Raw genomic sequence first — 17584 nt, 5'->3', positions numbered from 1 at the left:
TTATCTTGTGTATACGCATTCTTCTACTTTCTTTATCATTAGAAACAAAGAGAAAAAGATTCTAACACAATTTCTATTACATAGTTAAGCCTAGCGCGTGCGGGCAGTGGCCACACACAAAGCACGTACACAATAATTATATAAAAAACGAACAATATTTATTCTTTGTTAATAACCAATGCATAACTAAACTCGGGATATTTTGGATTAAAAACTTAGTCATAAAAACATTGATTGTGTTGCAATATACTGAACATCTTTGTGTAGTAAACAGGAGTGAGACAATTTCTATATATGTTGTTTAAGAAAAGTAATAGATAAATCAGCACAACACCGGTGGCTTTGCCGATGTAGGCCTCAACATCTTCATCTGATACTTCAGCAGCCTCAACCTCTGGTGCATGCTGACCAACTTCCATCGCCCGACTCATCTGACAAAACACATCACAAATTATAGATAAAATCATTCGATGATGGGCATCCCATGCAGACATAGTGATCAGTCATCTTATCATCATCATGTCAGTCTCGCTACAAATTAAATTAATAATAGTGGGAGAGGGGGCAATGTCATCCATCGTATACAGACCCAAAAAAACAATGCTGTCGCCTGTCATCAAGCCAAGCCCACCAAATCTTCTTAATCTGTCAATCATGGGTCACACCACACCACATTATAGACATCTCAATATATTCCAACTTCAGCTGCTATGTTCTCATCACATAATTTTTCTTTTCACTCGAGCTTCACATATCACAGAAGAGAATGAACCTAATCACATCAACAAACAAAGAAAAAGGAATGTCGGTTATAAAATTGTTTGTGCACCACTACATAGAACACCAACTCTTTGTACTCGCAAAAAAATCAATGGCATGCAAACCTGGTAATTTCTACCATCAGCTCGCCACATATAGAACATGAGCTACTACTTCCGAGGCACGACAGGAGGGAGCTGCTGGAGGCCTCCTGAGGGGCTGGCTCGATCGATTCAGAACGCCTAATCTTCGGTTGAGTAAAAGCAAAAAGGAATTCCTTGAAGGTCACCATTCCATTATTGTCTCAATTCATCTCTGCGTTCACCAAAGGAGTAAATATCCTGGCAGATATATAAACAGGTAATAACCATGATTGGACTGGAGTAATAATAACCAATACATAACTAAACTCGGAATATTTTGGATTAAAAACTTAGTCATAAAAACATTTATTGTGTTGCAATACACTTAACATCTTTGTGTAGTAAACAGGAGTGGGACAATTTCTATATATGTTGTTTAAGAAAAGTAATAGATAAATCAGCACACCACCGGTGGCTTTGCCGATGTAGGCCTCAACATCTTCATCTGATGCTTCAGCAGCCTCGACCTCTGGTGCATGTTGACCAACTTCCATCGCCCGACTCATCTCACAAAACACATCGCAAATTATAGATAAAATCATTCGATGATGAGCATCCCATGTTGACATGGCGATCCGTCATCTTATCATCATCATGTCAGTCTCGCTACAAATTAAATTAATAATAGCGGGAGAGGGGGCGATGTCATCCATAGAGACCTGAAGAGCAGCACACATAAGGCGAAAGCACTGCTGCCATCGTGTACAGACACAAAAAAACAATGTTGTCATCAAGCCAAGCCCACCAAATCTTCTTAATTTATGTCAATCATGGGTCACACCACACCACATTATAGTCATCTCAACGGACTGAGGTTGATGGTTCAAATGAGTCCAATGACTTTGAGCCTGGTTCACTTAACACAACAAACCAGCTCATATGCCAATGGCTATCTTTCACAATGCGACCAATTCACTGCACAGGTTGAGCCCATTGCTTCTACTGTGCTTTACATGGTTGGGAGGTTCTCCAGGATTCCAATTCGACAATAGATCAAGTAATAAAACGATACAGTTTTTATATGTTTCTGATGCTACTAATTTGTGGTTGCAGTGGTAGCCACAAAAGAGATTGGCCTGGATCAGGATCTTTCTATGGAAATCTTGATTCAGGTGGTGAATGCGGGGTACCAGCTCAGAATATGTTCTACGTGCCAGCAGAAAACCGTGAGCAGTTCTGGTATGAAATAAAACATGAAGCTACTGCTTATATACGTGGTCAAATACAAAGATATTTCTGGTTCAACTAAAATAAATAATAGACAGGCAAAAGAGGACATTAACAACCTTTTATGGTGTTTGATGAAGCTGAGATGGCTGAAATTTCACTACTCATGACACCTGCAAAAAAGTCAAAAACAAATACTTATGGCAGTTAACAAATACAGCATTGAAGCTATTTGTTGATGGAGCTGAGCTGTGCATCACTGTCCATCTAGAAAGTTACAGTATTTTCCAACCTTTTTTCTGTAAGAAGCTCTCATTGAACATCAGCTTATAATTCTAGGTACTCAACGGACTACGGGATGTTCCGTTTCTGCGTAAGCCAATACCGAGTTGGACTGGAGGCCAGGAACGGAGCAGTACAGGTTCATCGAGCACTGCCTGTCATCTGTTGATCGGCAGAAACAACCATGGCTTATCTTCCTCGCGCACCGTGTCCTGGGTTACTCGTCAGCCACCTTCTACACCGACGAAGGAACGACTGAGGAGCCCATGGGCCACGAGTGCCTTCAGCCACTCTGGTAGAAGTACAAGGTCGATATCGCTATGTACGGTTTCAATAAATTATATAAAAATGAACACCACATATTAATTATTATAATCTAACTCAAAATCTCAAATTCTTACACAATACGAACCAAACCGGCAATTTCCTCTAGACATGCAAAAATTAAGGTCCAGTCCCAACTGCTTCTTGAAAGTTGATCACACCGGGATGGAGATGGACAGGGAGACAAAAGATAAGGGTTGAAGCTGAGATCAAGAAGGGGGAAGACGGAGCTAAAGAGAACTGAGATCATGGCGAAAAACGCACATGCAGGTCGCTATGTTTTTTGCGAGGAAGTTGAAACAGAGCAGTGGAAAGAATGGTGGCAGTTCGTCTAACTTAAGTGGACACTATTACCAAGAAAGGCGAGAATGTTTAGTGTCAACACAACATCCTGATAAGTGATAAATGGTTATAATTTTGCAAAAAAAAGTTCCTAGAATTTGTTATATGACAAAGCAAAAATTCTCGTCTAGAGCACATAGGCCGACAACACTTAAACTACTCAGATGCTATCCTGACTGTTACAAGGCCTTAATGATGTTATTACATTGCACAGGGAATCTGGATTCCTATATATCATAACATATTTGTTGTTGTATATGCAATTATTATGCATTCCAGTTTTAGTTTGGAGTTGCAAAACGGATTCAGTTACAGGTGTGCTTGTTCAATTATATAGAAAAAATGTCTGTACCAGAAGTAACATACGGAATTTTTTATACCTATAAAGCTGCTATAGAATAATATGTATTTGTATATTACTTTTTCTAACTCCACATAAACATACTCTCCAGAATTAGTTTTAGAAATAATGTGACTATGCTCAAGAACCATGCATACAAGATAATCTAGCAGTAGCATGTGAAATTCTCATTATAGTAGTAGTTCGACCATAATGATTCTTTCTGTTTTGTGCTAGTATACATCAAAGCTGAAATGTACATCAAGGGCTAACTACAACTTGATGAAATGTACTTCAAGAGGTAACTATGATATATGACAAAGAAAAATCTACCGTACAAACAGTAAAGGCATTGGATATCTTTTATTCTAGATGCTTCTTATCTACAGAGAGTAAGGATTTAGGATGTTCATTCTTTTCAGAAAAAGTTGTTGTTACCAGAAAAAAATGTACACAGTGAGCACGTGATTTTAGCTTACATTCTGTAGGCTTAGGAATATATTTCGCAAGCCGATACTACCTTTCCATTGACGAACCATGTTGGAAACCTTCAAGACCAGAAGCGGCACATTCTGCAGTCCTTTACTTTCCATTACCAACTCAATTTGGGAAATATTCCACATAGTCTAGAATTTTTGTAGCTTCACCACCAAACATATAAACATCTGGTTAGATTGAAAAGTGGTTCTGACCTTTTTGTGTTGTACTTCCAATATCTTCAGAAACTCTCCTAGTTGCTCGGAACTACCAAAATACAGTATATGGTAGTAGAATTCAGTTGATATGTTATCACATAACATATGGAGAAAAAATACATGTCAGTTTATTATAAAGCACCTCTCCTCCAAACGGATAGTTCGCACTGGTAGAAATTTTAGAAGGAAAAACAACGCGGAGCAGACGGAGAGCAAGAGCGCTCTGCCCACCTGTGCCAGTCCAAAGAAACCAACAAAATCAGCAGGTCTTTGTGAGTCCCATGGGTAATGAGAAGTGGTAAGCACGAGGCAGCGATCGGTTGATCTGACCCAAGTTGATGCTTCTGTTGATTGCGCCTAAGAACTTGGAGCCACCGAGAGAGAACATGTTGGACTTCAAAAGCGGCTCGTTGGCACTGGACGAGTACATGATTCCAGCTCCGAAGTGAGGGCTCTGCAACGTGGTTTGTTAGCCCCGCTCCCGGAAGAAGATTTGACAGCATTTGTTTAAGCGGCATAACATTTAAGGGGATACACGTCCTTGCCTGCTCCGGCAGAGCTAGACGACGACGTTGTCGGGCAGGCTCTCCCAGCAGTCTCACACACGATGCCATACAATGAGCAGAATGTAATGTCTAGCTCCTCGAGCTGAGGGAAGCAATTAACTGCCTCTGCAAAACCTTGATTAGTGACGTAATGGCACAGGCAGAGATGGAGGCTCTTCAATGAGGGGGCCCTGCATCAGAGTTGGTAAATCTGGATGAGCTTGTTTTTAGTCAATCCAAATAATCAGGTCTCAGACCCAAGCTAATTTCTAAGATCATAACATGCAGCGTAAAAAATTGTGCTACAAAAGTTGCCAAAAATGGTTACAAGCCAGTTCTTAAATCAATCAATAATAACATACCGAAAACTATCTAAAACCTATTTAGAAGGCAAAATTCAACACGCATACTGTCTTAGGTGACACTGTACAGTTAGTCTATGTATGCCATCTTGCTAAAGGATTGCGAGGATAACGAACCACACTAAAACACCACTAACAGAGGTAAGCATTATCTCAGCATAAATGAGAAATCAAACTTGCTAAAGTTGGTAACTGTTGTAAACCAAAAGCCGATGCAGCAGCACAAACAGATGATAGGTTTGTCAGTTCAATTTGTGGAACATGAAGCAAACAGTTGCACCCAGTAAACACTAAACAAACAAAAAAGATCAGTTCTGACTACGAAGTCATTTACAGGCATTGGCTTACACCAACACTAAACGACACGAGTAATTTCAAGTAGAAGAAAGAAAGTAACCACTGATGATAGTAAAAATTTGGCAGCAGACAACTCAATTACACGATGATCTTTTCCTTTGACGGTGTGGAGGACGCGGAGAGGTGCGAGGTGCCGAGGATCCACACGTCCTCGAGCTCCATGAAGTTTAGCGGCCACCACGCCGGGACAGGGCCAAACTGCCGCCACCACGCCGGGACAGGGCCAAACTGCCGCCACGATACGCGTACAAGCGCACCGGACTCGACCAGACCCGCCAGCGAGGGGTTCCCTGCGGCGGCGGCGGCACCCCAACCAACTCGTAGATTCTAATCGTCTGCAACAATCAAACGCAAAAATACGTATACCACCATAGAAAATAAGCTTGAGCTAATACCTCTGGAGAAAGCCCTTCTGGAGTCAGCCCCTTCTGTGAGCTCCAAATCCAAATCGCTGGAGTCGGCTTTGAAGTCCTCATCGTCTTACGCAGCGAACGAGCGTCTGCCGCCCCTCTTGAACTTCTTCTTCGGCTGCTAGATGTCCCACTCCATGAGCCGGCGCGGCGCTGGCTCGCGAAGGTCGGCAAGGATCGCGTCGCCGCACAGCACGGAGCGGGGTTGCGGGGTGGGGACTCCATGGAGCGTCCACACCATGCAGATCGGTCTTCCAGGGAGATATTGGGAGCGGTAGATCGGGGGGAGGGGGAGTAAATCGCGCATACGTACAGAGACTCCATGGAAGGCGTCCACGCGATGCAGAGATTGGGAGCGACAAATCGGGTACTTCATGTAGGTGAGGCAGATCGGGGGAGTGGATCACGCGGATCGACATTCCAGGGAGAGATTTGGGAGCGGCAGATCGAATACTTCCATGGAGGTGAGACAGATCGGGGGGAGTGGATTGCGCGGACGTCATTGCTAGAAGTGGAGATCACGGCGAGGAGAGGCGGGTCCACGTGCGGGCGAGGGGGGAGGGGCGGGCGAGATTTCTGCGGCGGGACGACAGTCGGGGAAGATGGGGCGGCGCGATGTGCGGGAGCGGGGGCACGACAACTGTGGACGCCCTCCTTGCTGTCTTATAGAGTAGTAATAGATATATATATATATATATATACTGTATTGGCTTTTGAAAGGATCATTCTCAGTGAGTTTGACTTTCGTCTTTGCATGGTCTATGTAAATTAAACAGTAGTTACACATTCCATCTTCTTTATCAGAGAGAAAAAGAAATATGCTCAACTAACAATTGGAGGCAATACTATATGAACAGTGTCGAGGTTGGGTAACGTGACACATCACACATGAGATGGTAGAGTTGTGATTCACAGGCTATACAAGAGCCTCCATGGAGAGGTTGTACCCGGAGACGAGAGCAGAGAGGCCAATGGCCACGAACGCGAAGAAGGCCATGCTGATCGCCGCCGCCGCCGAGTCCGTGAACAGGTTATCCGCCGCCTGGCGCATGTAGTCCGTCACCGGCGCCGCCGCGGACATGGCCGATATCAAGAAGTAAGCGACGACCTGCACCAACGTTTCCAGATTTTCCATCAGAGAAAAAAAAAAGCGAGACAGACAATAGTAATCGGCGGTTGGCGATCGGTGGGTGGATCGGATCGGATCGTTCCACGGCGGCGCACACACACGCGCACCGGATGAACCCACCACCTGGTCTCCGGCGAAGTCGACGACGGCCGACGCCTTCCTCGCCGCGATGAGGTCCCGCCCGGAGCCGAGGCGGTGGACGTCGCGCAGGACCTGCGCCGTGGCGTACAGCCACGCCACGATCGAGATGCCCAGGCAGTAGCTGCACGCTTGGAAACTCAGCACTGCATCGATTCCAATGGTCGATCGATCGAGAATGGGTGGTGCTGGTTAATTTGGTTAGCCTACTGTACTGACTTGTATTCGGGGTACTCGCGGAAGTCCTGGCTGCCGCCGTGCTGGTTGGACGCCATGACGACGAGGGCGAGGAGGGAGAAGAGCCACGCCAGGGCCCGCAGCAGCAGCCGCGCCCGCGCCGGCGCGCCGTCCATCTTCCACCGCTGCACCATGGACCTCACCCCGCCAGCGTCAGCCGGCCCGCCCCCGGCGCCTCCATCGGCGGCCGGGCCGGACTCTGACATATGCAGATCTCTCGATCTCGATCGGGTTGCGCGTTTGGTGACTGGCTGGCTAGTTGCTTTCCTCCTCGGCCAGGGACGCAAACGCAACTTGGTGGTGGACCACGAGGCAGAGCCGGCGAAAGCGAAACCGACGTGGTTGTACCGCTACGGAGCTGTGAGTCTGTGACAGTGTGACGACGGGCCAGGCACCTGCACCTGCACGGGCACGGGTGATGGTGACGCCGTGACAGTGACGCGCGACTCGGTTGGGCAGAGCACCCTGCATGGCTGCATGCACCAGAGGCCCCCTAGAAAAATAGAGATGATGGCAGGCAGGCAGGAACGAAGCAAGGTATACTATCGAATCAAACGATCACTAGTTTTAGTGCAGTACAGAAAAACTATAGTATTTATGTAATAGACATCTGTAAACCATGGTATTTGTAAACCACGGTTTTAAATAACTGAAGTACCAAACAGGGCCTCTGTGTTCAAAATTACAGGCTCACATTTATTCACCTATGGGCCAAACAGGGCCGTCGTGATCCTCGCGCTGTCGCTGCTCCGCTCAGCCCAGCCCGTCCAGGCGGCGCTGTCGCTGCTCCGCTCCCTGTCATCGCTCGGGCAGTTCAGCATCCTCGCCGACGCCTGCACCGTGCTGGCTGTGGCCTGGCCACCGTGGTGAAGCAGGACCTCCAGGCTCCAGCTCCTGGCCACGCGCGGCGAGCAGCCGTTCGGGGGCCGGGACGCGGTCGCGGGGCTCTGGGGCGTCGCGTTTGCCGCCCGCTTCGTCGTCTTAATTCTGCTTCAAGGGCTTCTGCATGACGCTGGTGCTCGAGGCGTCCATGGCCGACCGGAGCAGGTTCCGCCCCGTGCTCGTGCAGGCCATCGCCGGCGTCACAGTCGTGTACATCTGCTTCGGCGCCTGTGGTTACCTCGCCTACGGCGACGCCACCAAGGACATCATCACGCTCAACCTACCGAGCACCTGGTCCGCCGCCGCCGTCAAGGTCAAGAAAACTCGCTCGTTCACGAACGTGTCGTCGAATCGATCGACACGCACGGCCGGCCGGCCCCATCGGCCGATGAAACGAAACCGATCGCGAATTAAAAAAAAACGGTTACTTTTTCGTGCAGGTGGTGCTGTGCAGCATCGCGCCGTGGACCGGGCGGCCCTGCACGCGAGCCGCGTGGTGGTGCTGGTGGCGCTGTCCGCTGTGGCGTGCTTCGTGCCGGCGTTCGGGTCGTTCGCGTCCTTCGTCGGGAGCACGGTGTGCGCGCTGCTCTCCTTCGTGCTGCCCGCGTGTTGTTTCACCTCCGCGTCGTGGACTGGGGCATCCTCCTCTTCGGCCTCGCGTTCGCCGCGCACGGCCTGTATGCCGTCCTGTCGCGGCACTGACGTTCCCATCCCAACACACGAGTTTGAGTTTCTCTTCCTCGCGCGCTTGTGCTGATAAGATAAAAAAAGATACAGCAGTTTCGTACACAAAATTGGTTGATTGATACGTTTGGTTTGGACTAGAGGATTTGTTCACTCCGGCGGTCCTGCCTGTTTGGAAGCAAGAAATGTGAAATATTAGCTCCAATTTTTTTAAAAAAAAATACGGAGGTAGTAATTTATTGTTTCTCGATGAATCAGAACCGCACTAATTAGATATAAAATCAGATTTTTTTTTTACAATTGTATTTTGATGGATCATAATCACATTAACTGGATCTGGCGCTGTACGTCGAGGACGCTGTCCCCGGTTTCGGGAGCACGAAACGATAAATTTGCATCGACTCGGATTAAAGTGATGTTTGGTTCAATCAAGTGAACGTTAACGACAACGGGATCGACTGCCTCCCCTATGTGTTACAGTGTACTGGTGCTTAACACCCTTTGTTTGGTTCGGCAACGTTCTCCATTTCCGTAACAACCTGAACATAACAAGCAGGCTTTCAACGACTCCACCAATACTAGTTGGGAGTATAGATGTCCAGCAAACCCAAAACCTGACTCGAAGCATGTTTTTTAGCCTGATACGAGCTCAGCCCACCATCGTTTAAAACGGAAGATCTAGTCTAGACCAGCACGAATAAGCGGGCTAGATCCGAACAAAGAATCATATATAGCTAGACAGGAACAAAGAATCAGACCCGAATAAAAAATGGAAAATAAGATGGGATAGATAAACTTTAAGAAGGAACATGCATGGGAGGTGTGTTGGAGCAGAAAAAACAACCGTTGATCATTGGCAGGTGAATATACGTGAATTGGTTAGGAGATAGATGCATCATGCATGATGGACATGCTCTTGAATTGGTTAGGTCAGCATTTACTGCACGCTTGCAAGTTGGGCGGGGGCGCTGCGGCGTGCGTGCCCCGGCCCATAACTTGTCAAAGCTCTTGCAAGTTGCATGCATGCATGATAACACGTGCGACTGGTGAGCGCGCGCACACACACCTCATCCGCCTGCACACGGATATACTACTAAAGTAATCATGCCTGCATGCATGCATGGAGCCAGCAGGATGAGACACCTGGATCGGCCGCGGACGCGCACTGGCCGGCCGGGGACGATGATGTCCTTGAACTTGAAGCGAAGCTACTAGCGACGAGACGACGACGACGACGACCTCGATCAATCTCAGGCTCGCCTCCTGCATCTCAACAAGAAAGAATGAAGGAGTACGACGCACACAGAAGGCAATTCTAGCTGGGAGCGCGCGAGGAGCTCGAGATCGGCCGGCGGCGGCGGCGGCGCGTACGTGGTACGTAACTGGTAAGAACAAGCCGTGGAGCTCAGGATAGATAGCGCTTCGGATCGATTCATCATATATAGACAGAACCTTGAGATGGATCCAAGAGAAAGTGAGAGAGAGAGACAGAGCAGCATAGCTGCTCTGTCTCTCTCTCTCTCATTCTCCCTTCCTCTTCGTGGCTCCAATCTATGTGTGATTTCCTAGGCGCTATCCCTCCTGAGCTTCAAGGACTGTTCCATACCCTTCCTTCCTTCTCCGATCCTCAGATGCTTGCATGATCAGGTTCTCACCATCACATGTCTAACACTATTCCTATCTATGAGTATGAATATGTGTATGTATAGTAGCTACGTCGTTCTTTGCAGCTAGCAGCGCAAGACCAAGCTCTGTCGAAGCAACCGCACTAGCCCATATATATATGGATCGGAGTGTGAGCTACTGCTGGAAGTGAATGAAGATGGAATGGCCCCAAGTGCCTTGCCCTATTTATAGTTCAAGAAGAAGATCACACAGGACACACACACTCTCTCTCTCTCTCACTCACTGTGGAGTACTGAGACAACTGTCACGCTTGTTGAGGCATGGGGAGGAGTGAGGGAAACAGGGGAGAGCGAGAGACCTCTCCGGTGTTTCTACGCCAAATCAAGCCCCACTATCTTTTGCTTTGAGCTGAAGCGAGCGCGAGGCCCGATCGAGGCGCCACCAGCTGCCAATGCCCACTACTGCTACAGTGCCAGTGCTACTACGACCCGCTCTCCCCTGCCAAACGCTAGCACGCGGCATCTATATCTGTATGGCCACACCATGCATGCATGTGGCTGTGGTAGACTACTGGTGGCCATGCCCGCCTTGCTTGAGCATGCATGCAGCTTCTTCATGGCTCCTGCATGCCCTAGCTAATAAAGCGCGGTGTCACTCCTCTGGCACCACACGCCGTCCTCGCCTCGCCTCGCCTTTCTTTTCTTTCGCCATCCATGCATGCATGTACCGTACGTCTCATGCACATGATGCACCCCGCGCCCCGTATCAATAGCAAGACGACACATGCTAGAGACAAGCAGGGTACGTATTCCCCCTTCGCCATGAATGGATCGACCATCCATCGTGAATGAATGGAAAAACAAACAAACAAAAACATTTCCCGGTATACACTGCTGCCACTGCCCTATACTGGCTGCTGCTTGCTCTATCTGCTGCGAGATATTTCTGACACTAAATCATTCCCGTCGTCATTGTAAATATCTGTGCCTAGCTGCCCGTTTACACGCACATGCTTTAGTTCCTTATGCTCTATTTTTACCACATGATATAGTTACTGTTGTTGGTGCAGAGGCCGAACTTGACCTCAATTTGTTTAATCACACTATAATCAGACATTTCTTACACATGATCATTAAACGGAGGGTACATTGGATTCTGCGCGTAGCAGTCTCCGCTCGACTCTCCACGGGAGAGTCAAGCGGAGGGCCCTTGACATCAAGAAGGGGGCTCGATGTAGATCCAGTCGCACACCAAAGGCCTTTTCCCTAACGGCGGTGCCCAAACCAAGCAAAGGCAAGGACGTGATTTCGCTGAACCCAGAAGGCCTCTCCTCCGACGGCGACGCCCAGTCCAAGTGATTGCAGCGACGTGACTCTACAGAACCAAGGGTGCGACACACAAGCGGAGACCTCATCAAGCTACGGAGAAACCCTGGACTCCACCCCGCTAACATCTGAGACCACTTGTAAGCCTCCTTGCGGGGTAATTTTGTAGTACGCCTGGATTAATGTACTCCATTCATTGAAATGACCCTGTTGAGGGGAATATTCTAGAAATATAGCAGGTAACTGGGGTATAGCAGTACTTAGGGACCCACTAACCCTCCTGGTTACCTATAAATATCCCTAACTTGTACGCAAATGGGGCACGTATAACAAGACACTGCAGTTATTCTCCTACTATCTCGTTGTGCACTTGAACCCTATTGTGGATGTATGCTCAATAACAGTGTTGTGCAATAGCAGTAATTACAGCCCCGTCAGGCGCCAAGTACAGATATGTTGTTCGCCTGAGTTCGCCCTCGAGACAGACAAGTGCACCAACAACTGTCGCTGATAATGCATGGATGCGAGTGAGCTTCTTATACACTACTAGCTAATACACATGTTGTCATGTTGATATTAGAGTATATGTACCACGAACATGCACTATAAGTCACGATAAGTTAGTACTAGCATATAGATCTTCAAATAATTTTATTACAAAATATTATATAACTAATTTAATAGTATGCTTATTTTGTATTATTATTGTCTACAGTTTTTATATAAATTTAAAGTTTATACTGTTGGAAAAACGAGAATTGCATTTCTTTTTACGTAGGGAGAAAGTAGGTATAGCTTTAATAAGTTGGTCAGGTAGTATTATGGATCTAGCTTTTGGTTTGATCTGGCAATGATGTGAGAAGGCCTTTGCATGCATGCTAGCATAGAAATTAAAACAAACAAACAAGGTAGACAAAAGCTTGTGGATGTATGCTCAAGCGATCTTTCAACAACCGTCTATCCACTCGTAACAGTGTTCAGGTTGTGGGAAGGTATAGGGGTGCTGTGCTGTGCGCAGGGACTGAACTCACACCATATATAAGTTAAAGCAAACACTATTCCGATCCATACCAAAATCTCCATGATTTCACTGACCACAGTCACAGAGTAGTTATGGTAACTGCTAACTGAGAAATAAATGTTAGATGTCAGCTTTTGTTAAGGGAAAGATAGAAAATACTGTAGCTAGTAAAAGGATATATCATGTATCGACCAAGAATGATAACAAGGTAAAAGCATATGTGAGACACTGGTATGCACGCCCTGATTTAGTACCACATCGTCTAGCCAAAGGGGTGTCGTGGTGCCCTTATAAGTGCGGGTTTCTCTCCTCTCTCAGTCTAGGTTTTAAGAGTGAGGTGTCCGTCTAAATAGGCTGCCGCAAGTGCATGAACGCCCGACGCTGGCGATGGTGGACATTAGGTGAACTAGCCCAGGGGCGCGTTATATATTGTGTTACAGCATCACATATCTATCTGTCTATCCAGCCTCACTCTCCATAGTCTATAGAGCGTGTTCACATGATACTATATATGCCGGCTCCAAAATATAAGTTGTTTTTTTGTTAGGAAATAAAATAGACACAAAGATTTACGTGGAAAAATCACCTCCAATATGAAGGAGCAAACAATTACGAGAAAACAGATCCACTGTCAACCGCCGAGTACAAGTTACATGGAGGGTCTATAGTAAAGCATATTCTAAGGCATATTCCAAATATATAAAATGATTTTGAATCATATTCCAACATTTTTTTATTCTTAGACACCTTATTTGATTGTTTGTATTATTTAAAAATTCTTAGACACCTTATATGAGTGGGGGTTGCTAGGGGATCTGCATGGGGCATATCTCCTGCTGGTCAGGGGCACCTGTTCATGGCAAGGCAAGGTGTCAGGCGAGACGATCCCCAGCTTTCCGTGGGGAATCCACTGTGGCATTTAAACCAAGGGGGATGGACACCATACTTATTACCGGATGCATGGACCATACTTATTGGACATAAACCACACCCATGTGGCATTTAAACCAAGGGGGATGGACGACTACGACTACGTTGTGGTGCTTGCTGTGCACAGGTGAGAGCGAAAGAAGAAGCAACAATAGAAAAGGCTCTGCAGGCATAGAGAGAGGAATCGGAGCCGGGGGCCATGGAGCTGGGAATTTCTCTCTGCTGCTACGTACTGAGCTTGTGAGTTTTGAATGTGTCTTGGGATGAAGTGTTTATTCTTGTATTGAATGAAAATAAATGAGATGCTTGGATGAACTGAATGGAGCTGGTTAGGGTTGTATTTATAGAAGTCAAGCACTTTCTACTCGTTGCCCACTTACTACCACAAGCGAACGGTCCATTCCCTTTCTCTGAACGGTCTGCCACTATACATTAACTGATGGATTTGCAATGGTCAGCAGTAAAAGCTATATCAACGGCTATAAGTGCATTAAATATGTTGTCAGATGTTAGATAAAGCAGCCGCGAACTGCCCCCTGTGCACCCCGGACGGTTCGCGAGGACGCTAGAAATGAATTTAACCGAACCCGTCACCTTCGGGTTTCTCTGATTTTCAATGGGCGGATGGTCCGCGCATGAGGCCGGACGGTCCGTGCTTGGTCTCGGACGGTGCTCTTTTTTCTCCTTCGGACAGACCATAGTAGAAGTGTGGTTTTCAACATAGTTCTTGTCCGAGGTGCTTTAAGGCATCACGGACTGTCCGCCGGAAGGGCTCAGACGGTCCGCGGCAACAGTAAAAAAACCCTAAAAAGTTCTCCTATCCGGAATGAATGGACTTATTCACTTGTAAATCAACCAACTAGATAAACTAGTTAGTCCATAAAATTTGTGATGGTCGAGAAGCACCAAAATTAATTATAAAAAAATGGTTAAGGTAATTTCACTTTCACGTAGCTGCTGGACTGGTGTGATTGGTGGATAGCCGGATTATAGGAGCGAGCGACGCCTTGTGTGGGTCATGGACTTTCAGTTGATTTTAATTCACCTGCCCGCACGCACAAGCACAACCCCTTGGGCCATGTCTTTGCCAACTAATGCAGTCAGTTTGTCAGTGGCTGGCTGAGTGCCTGACGGGCACGCACAAGCACGCACCTCCAGATTCCCGACGGCGGTACCGGCCTGCGACTGCGCCTCGTAAATTCTGGCGCAGGGCATGCAGTACGAGTACGACAAGCTCGTCAGCCCTACCACTAGCACTATCTCCTCCCCTACGTACGACGGTGGCGGGTGGCCACTGGCCAGCCCAATAAGCCAATGAGCACTAGCCGTATTATAAACACGGTGATTAGTTTTAAAAGCCCTGTAGTGGTAGCGACTCCTGTCACGGGCTGTCTGAAGCGTCTAGACCTGGCACGATTTTTTCTCGGTGTCAGGCTCGGGCCCGTAAACACTTCAAAATTCAGAATTTAACTTTAAAGGTGATGTTCATATTCATTTTATTTAATAGCTTATACTCCTATTTAAAGTTATGTGCACATTTGATCAAGTGTAATTCAATGCAAGAAATGTGGATGTACTCCTGTATTTGGACTGTATATCTACTAGGTTGTAAGAAAAATAAAAAGAGTTGTTTTGAAGCGCAAGCAATGGATGGATAGGTTGCCTTGTAATCTAATCCGCATTTGGAGTATTGATCTAATTAATGCTCCCTCACATCTAGAACACCTCGGACCCCAGAGCCGATGCTGTCTCGGTACCAGGTGATGGTGTCCCACATGCGGCGAACATTTGGTCACTTGCCCCCTATCCGATACATGTTCCCTACAGTACATCTCTATTTCACTTCTCTAAGCACAGTTCAGTGCCGCCACAAAAAATATGCTTTCTTATTTTCTGATTTTTTAGATGTATTCATTTTACTATATTTTTTTACATAATATCATATATCTGAGCGCATGTAAAATACATGTATCTAGAAAAGATAAACCATCTCATACTCTGGTATGCAAGGAGTAAGTTGACATAGGGAAAATATGATTCTCAGATTTGTACCGCCATAGCACTCCTAACTGATCAGCTCACCAACTTAAGGTGTTGTTTGGTTCGGACGATGTTAAGTGAATAGTAATGAAATCTCTTACCGACGATAATGGTTACTGGTTATAATTAGATTGGATAGTAGTACCTAGTACTAATGGAGAGACCTTAACCAAACAAAAAGTACTAATTATAATTGGATTGCATAGCGGTATCTAAGTACTACCAAAGAGAGTTTAACTAAACAAAATATCCATATCCATTATCTAATCTGTTGCGATTTCGGCGAACAAAACACCACCACCGTGTAGCCATATTATGGAGAGAAAAAAGTTATGCTATTCCCCTCAAAACAAACTGAACCAACATGAAACCATGGACACGAATGCGCTAGAACTAAGTAGCAAAAAAAAAGGCAGCATATTGTGAGGAAGCAGACAAGACTAGACCGACGGCATGGAGTCTACCATGCCCTCTGACAAATATCACAATAAGACGAATTCAAGGAAAGCTCAAAGAACCACGAAAAACATAAATTAATATTTGAATAAATTGATTTGGCAGGGGTCGCGCGAACGCGTACCCCATCTCCCACAAATTACGACGTCCACTCTCCCAGTTAGGGAGATAGTAAGCCAACGCGCCCTCAGAGTGCAATGAGGGCCACTGACCTAGACAACCGGCCTTCTTGATCGCCTGTTAGTCCCGTCCAGGTAAGTATGGAGTAACGGGCACGGAGCACTCGTCTTGTAGCGGGAGCTCGCGGCGTGTCTGCCTTCGGCTGGCGAGGTGGTGCTAAACTCTCGGACGTGCGCATTCTTCCGCTTAAGCTCTCGTGGGCCACCGAGACATGGAGAAGTCTCTGGGACTTTAAGCTCGGCCCGACTCACTTTCCTTTTTCTTTTTGGTAAAAAAAGGTGGCTCGTGCCGCGACGTAACGGCTAGACTGCCGGCGGCAATAGATCTCGGTTACACGTGAAATTAGTTCTCGAGGCTTGGAAGGTTTTTTTTTTCTTTCTTGCATCTGCAAGATGCAGCTCTCGTGTTGTATACAGAGAAAAAATACTCATAAAAAAGAGGCAAATGATTTACTGACGCTGGTGCTCTACTTTCAGAATCATCTGCAACTGCAAGAGCATGTATGGTCGCATTCGCATGCATAAATTAACTGCAATCTGCTGTCGTCAATCGTCATCTATACTACCTATTAAGGCTCTAAGGGGTATGCTACCTCCCCTGGTTCTACCTTCAGCCAATCTGCACCGTCCGCTCGCTTCCGTAAATCTACACCGTCCGCCTACCCACGCCCACGTTCGTCCCCCCTCCCCCACCCCGCGTGAGTCTCCGCCGCCCCGCCTCCCCCCTCCAGTCACGGTAACCGGCGGCGAAGCTATATGAGGTCGCCCGGGTCGAGATCGATCCGCCGCCGCCCCGCCTCCCTCTCCCCCAGCGCCGTGATGCCCGCCGCCGCGCACGCCCTCCTTCCTCGCGATGCCCCGCCGCCCCCAAACAGTTCCACGCTCTGCTTTCTCCACCGCACGCACCCAAGCGCTCAGGACACGCCGCACGCCATCCGCTCCTCAACCGCTGCCCCAAACAGCTCCCGCGCTCCGTCTTCTCCGCCGCCCGACTGCCCATTGCCTCACACGCCGCACGCACTGCGATAAGAAGGCTCGTGCTCCTCGCCTCCTCCTATTTCTGTGGCTCCACGACGCCATGCGAAGGCGACTTCTTTTGCTGGTGGCAGTCCATCATAGGAATCTGCGCCGACGAGTTTGTTCGTGCATCCTTCGACTTTTCCTCTCTGTGCTCGTCGCACTCGCCCCCTTCCACTACCTCGCTCCGCCAT

The 17584-nt window shown here is 47.3% G+C and overlaps 1 protein-coding gene, 1 long non-coding RNA gene, 2 other non-coding genes and 1 pseudogene across 7 annotated transcripts; 1 reads left to right on the top strand and 4 right to left on the bottom strand.

Annotated features, from left to right (window-relative positions):
* Positions 1-183: 183 nt before the first annotated feature.
* Positions 184-3142, bottom strand: LOC118471977 (uncharacterized). Of its 2 annotated transcripts, XR_004849327.1 has the most exons (5): positions 2362-2490; positions 2189-2242; positions 885-2078; positions 590-772; positions 184-431 (listed from the first exon to the last, which is right to left on the bottom strand). It is a non-coding gene; the product is annotated as an uncharacterized lncRNA (long non-coding RNA). The 2 variants fall into 2 exon arrangements; XR_004849328.1 differs by having other exon boundaries at positions 885-1074; positions 2189-3142.
* Positions 3143-6416: 3274 nt separating this feature from the next.
* Positions 6417-7675, bottom strand: LOC100278700 (CASP-like protein 4B1). 3 transcript variants are annotated; one of them, XM_008645201.4, is made up of 3 exons: positions 7213-7621; positions 6976-7117; positions 6417-6834 (listed from the first exon to the last, which is right to left on the bottom strand). In XM_008645201.4, the coding sequence occupies exons 1-3, from the start codon at positions 7434-7436 to the stop codon at positions 6643-6645; spliced, it is 558 nt and encodes a 185-aa protein (XP_008643423.1). In that variant the 5' UTR covers positions 7437-7621; the 3' UTR covers positions 6417-6642. The 3 variants fall into 3 exon arrangements, with proteins under 3 accessions (XP_008643423.1, NP_001145363.2, XP_008643424.1); NM_001151891.2 differs by having other exon boundaries at positions 6979-7117; positions 7213-7526; XM_008645202.4 differs by having other exon boundaries at positions 6459-6834; positions 6963-7117; positions 7213-7675.
* Positions 7676-7740: 65 nt separating this feature from the next.
* On the top strand, positions 7741-9140 carry LOC103627951 (amino acid transporter ANT1-like; annotated as a pseudogene).
* A 1054-nt stretch (positions 9141-10194) lies between these two features.
* On the bottom strand, positions 10195-10386 carry MIR390b (microRNA MIR390b). The gene has a single exon (NR_121179.1). It is a non-coding gene; the product is annotated as a microRNA MIR390b (primary transcript).
* Positions 10387-16295: 5909 nt separating this feature from the next.
* LOC111589369 (U1 spliceosomal RNA) lies at positions 16296-16456 on the bottom strand. Its single transcript, XR_004849790.1, has one exon. It is a non-coding gene; the product is annotated as a U1 spliceosomal RNA (small nuclear RNA).
* Between the last annotated feature and the right edge of the window lie 1128 nt (positions 16457-17584).

The sequence above is a fragment of the Zea mays genome, chromosome 5, assembly GCF_902167145.1.
Source record: "Zea mays cultivar B73 chromosome 5, Zm-B73-REFERENCE-NAM-5.0, whole genome shotgun sequence".
Classification (NCBI taxonomy): domain Eukaryota; kingdom Viridiplantae; phylum Streptophyta; class Magnoliopsida; order Poales; family Poaceae; genus Zea; species Zea mays.
Note: the sequence above shows the minus strand (reverse complement) of the source record. Positions and strands in the feature narration are given on the sequence as shown.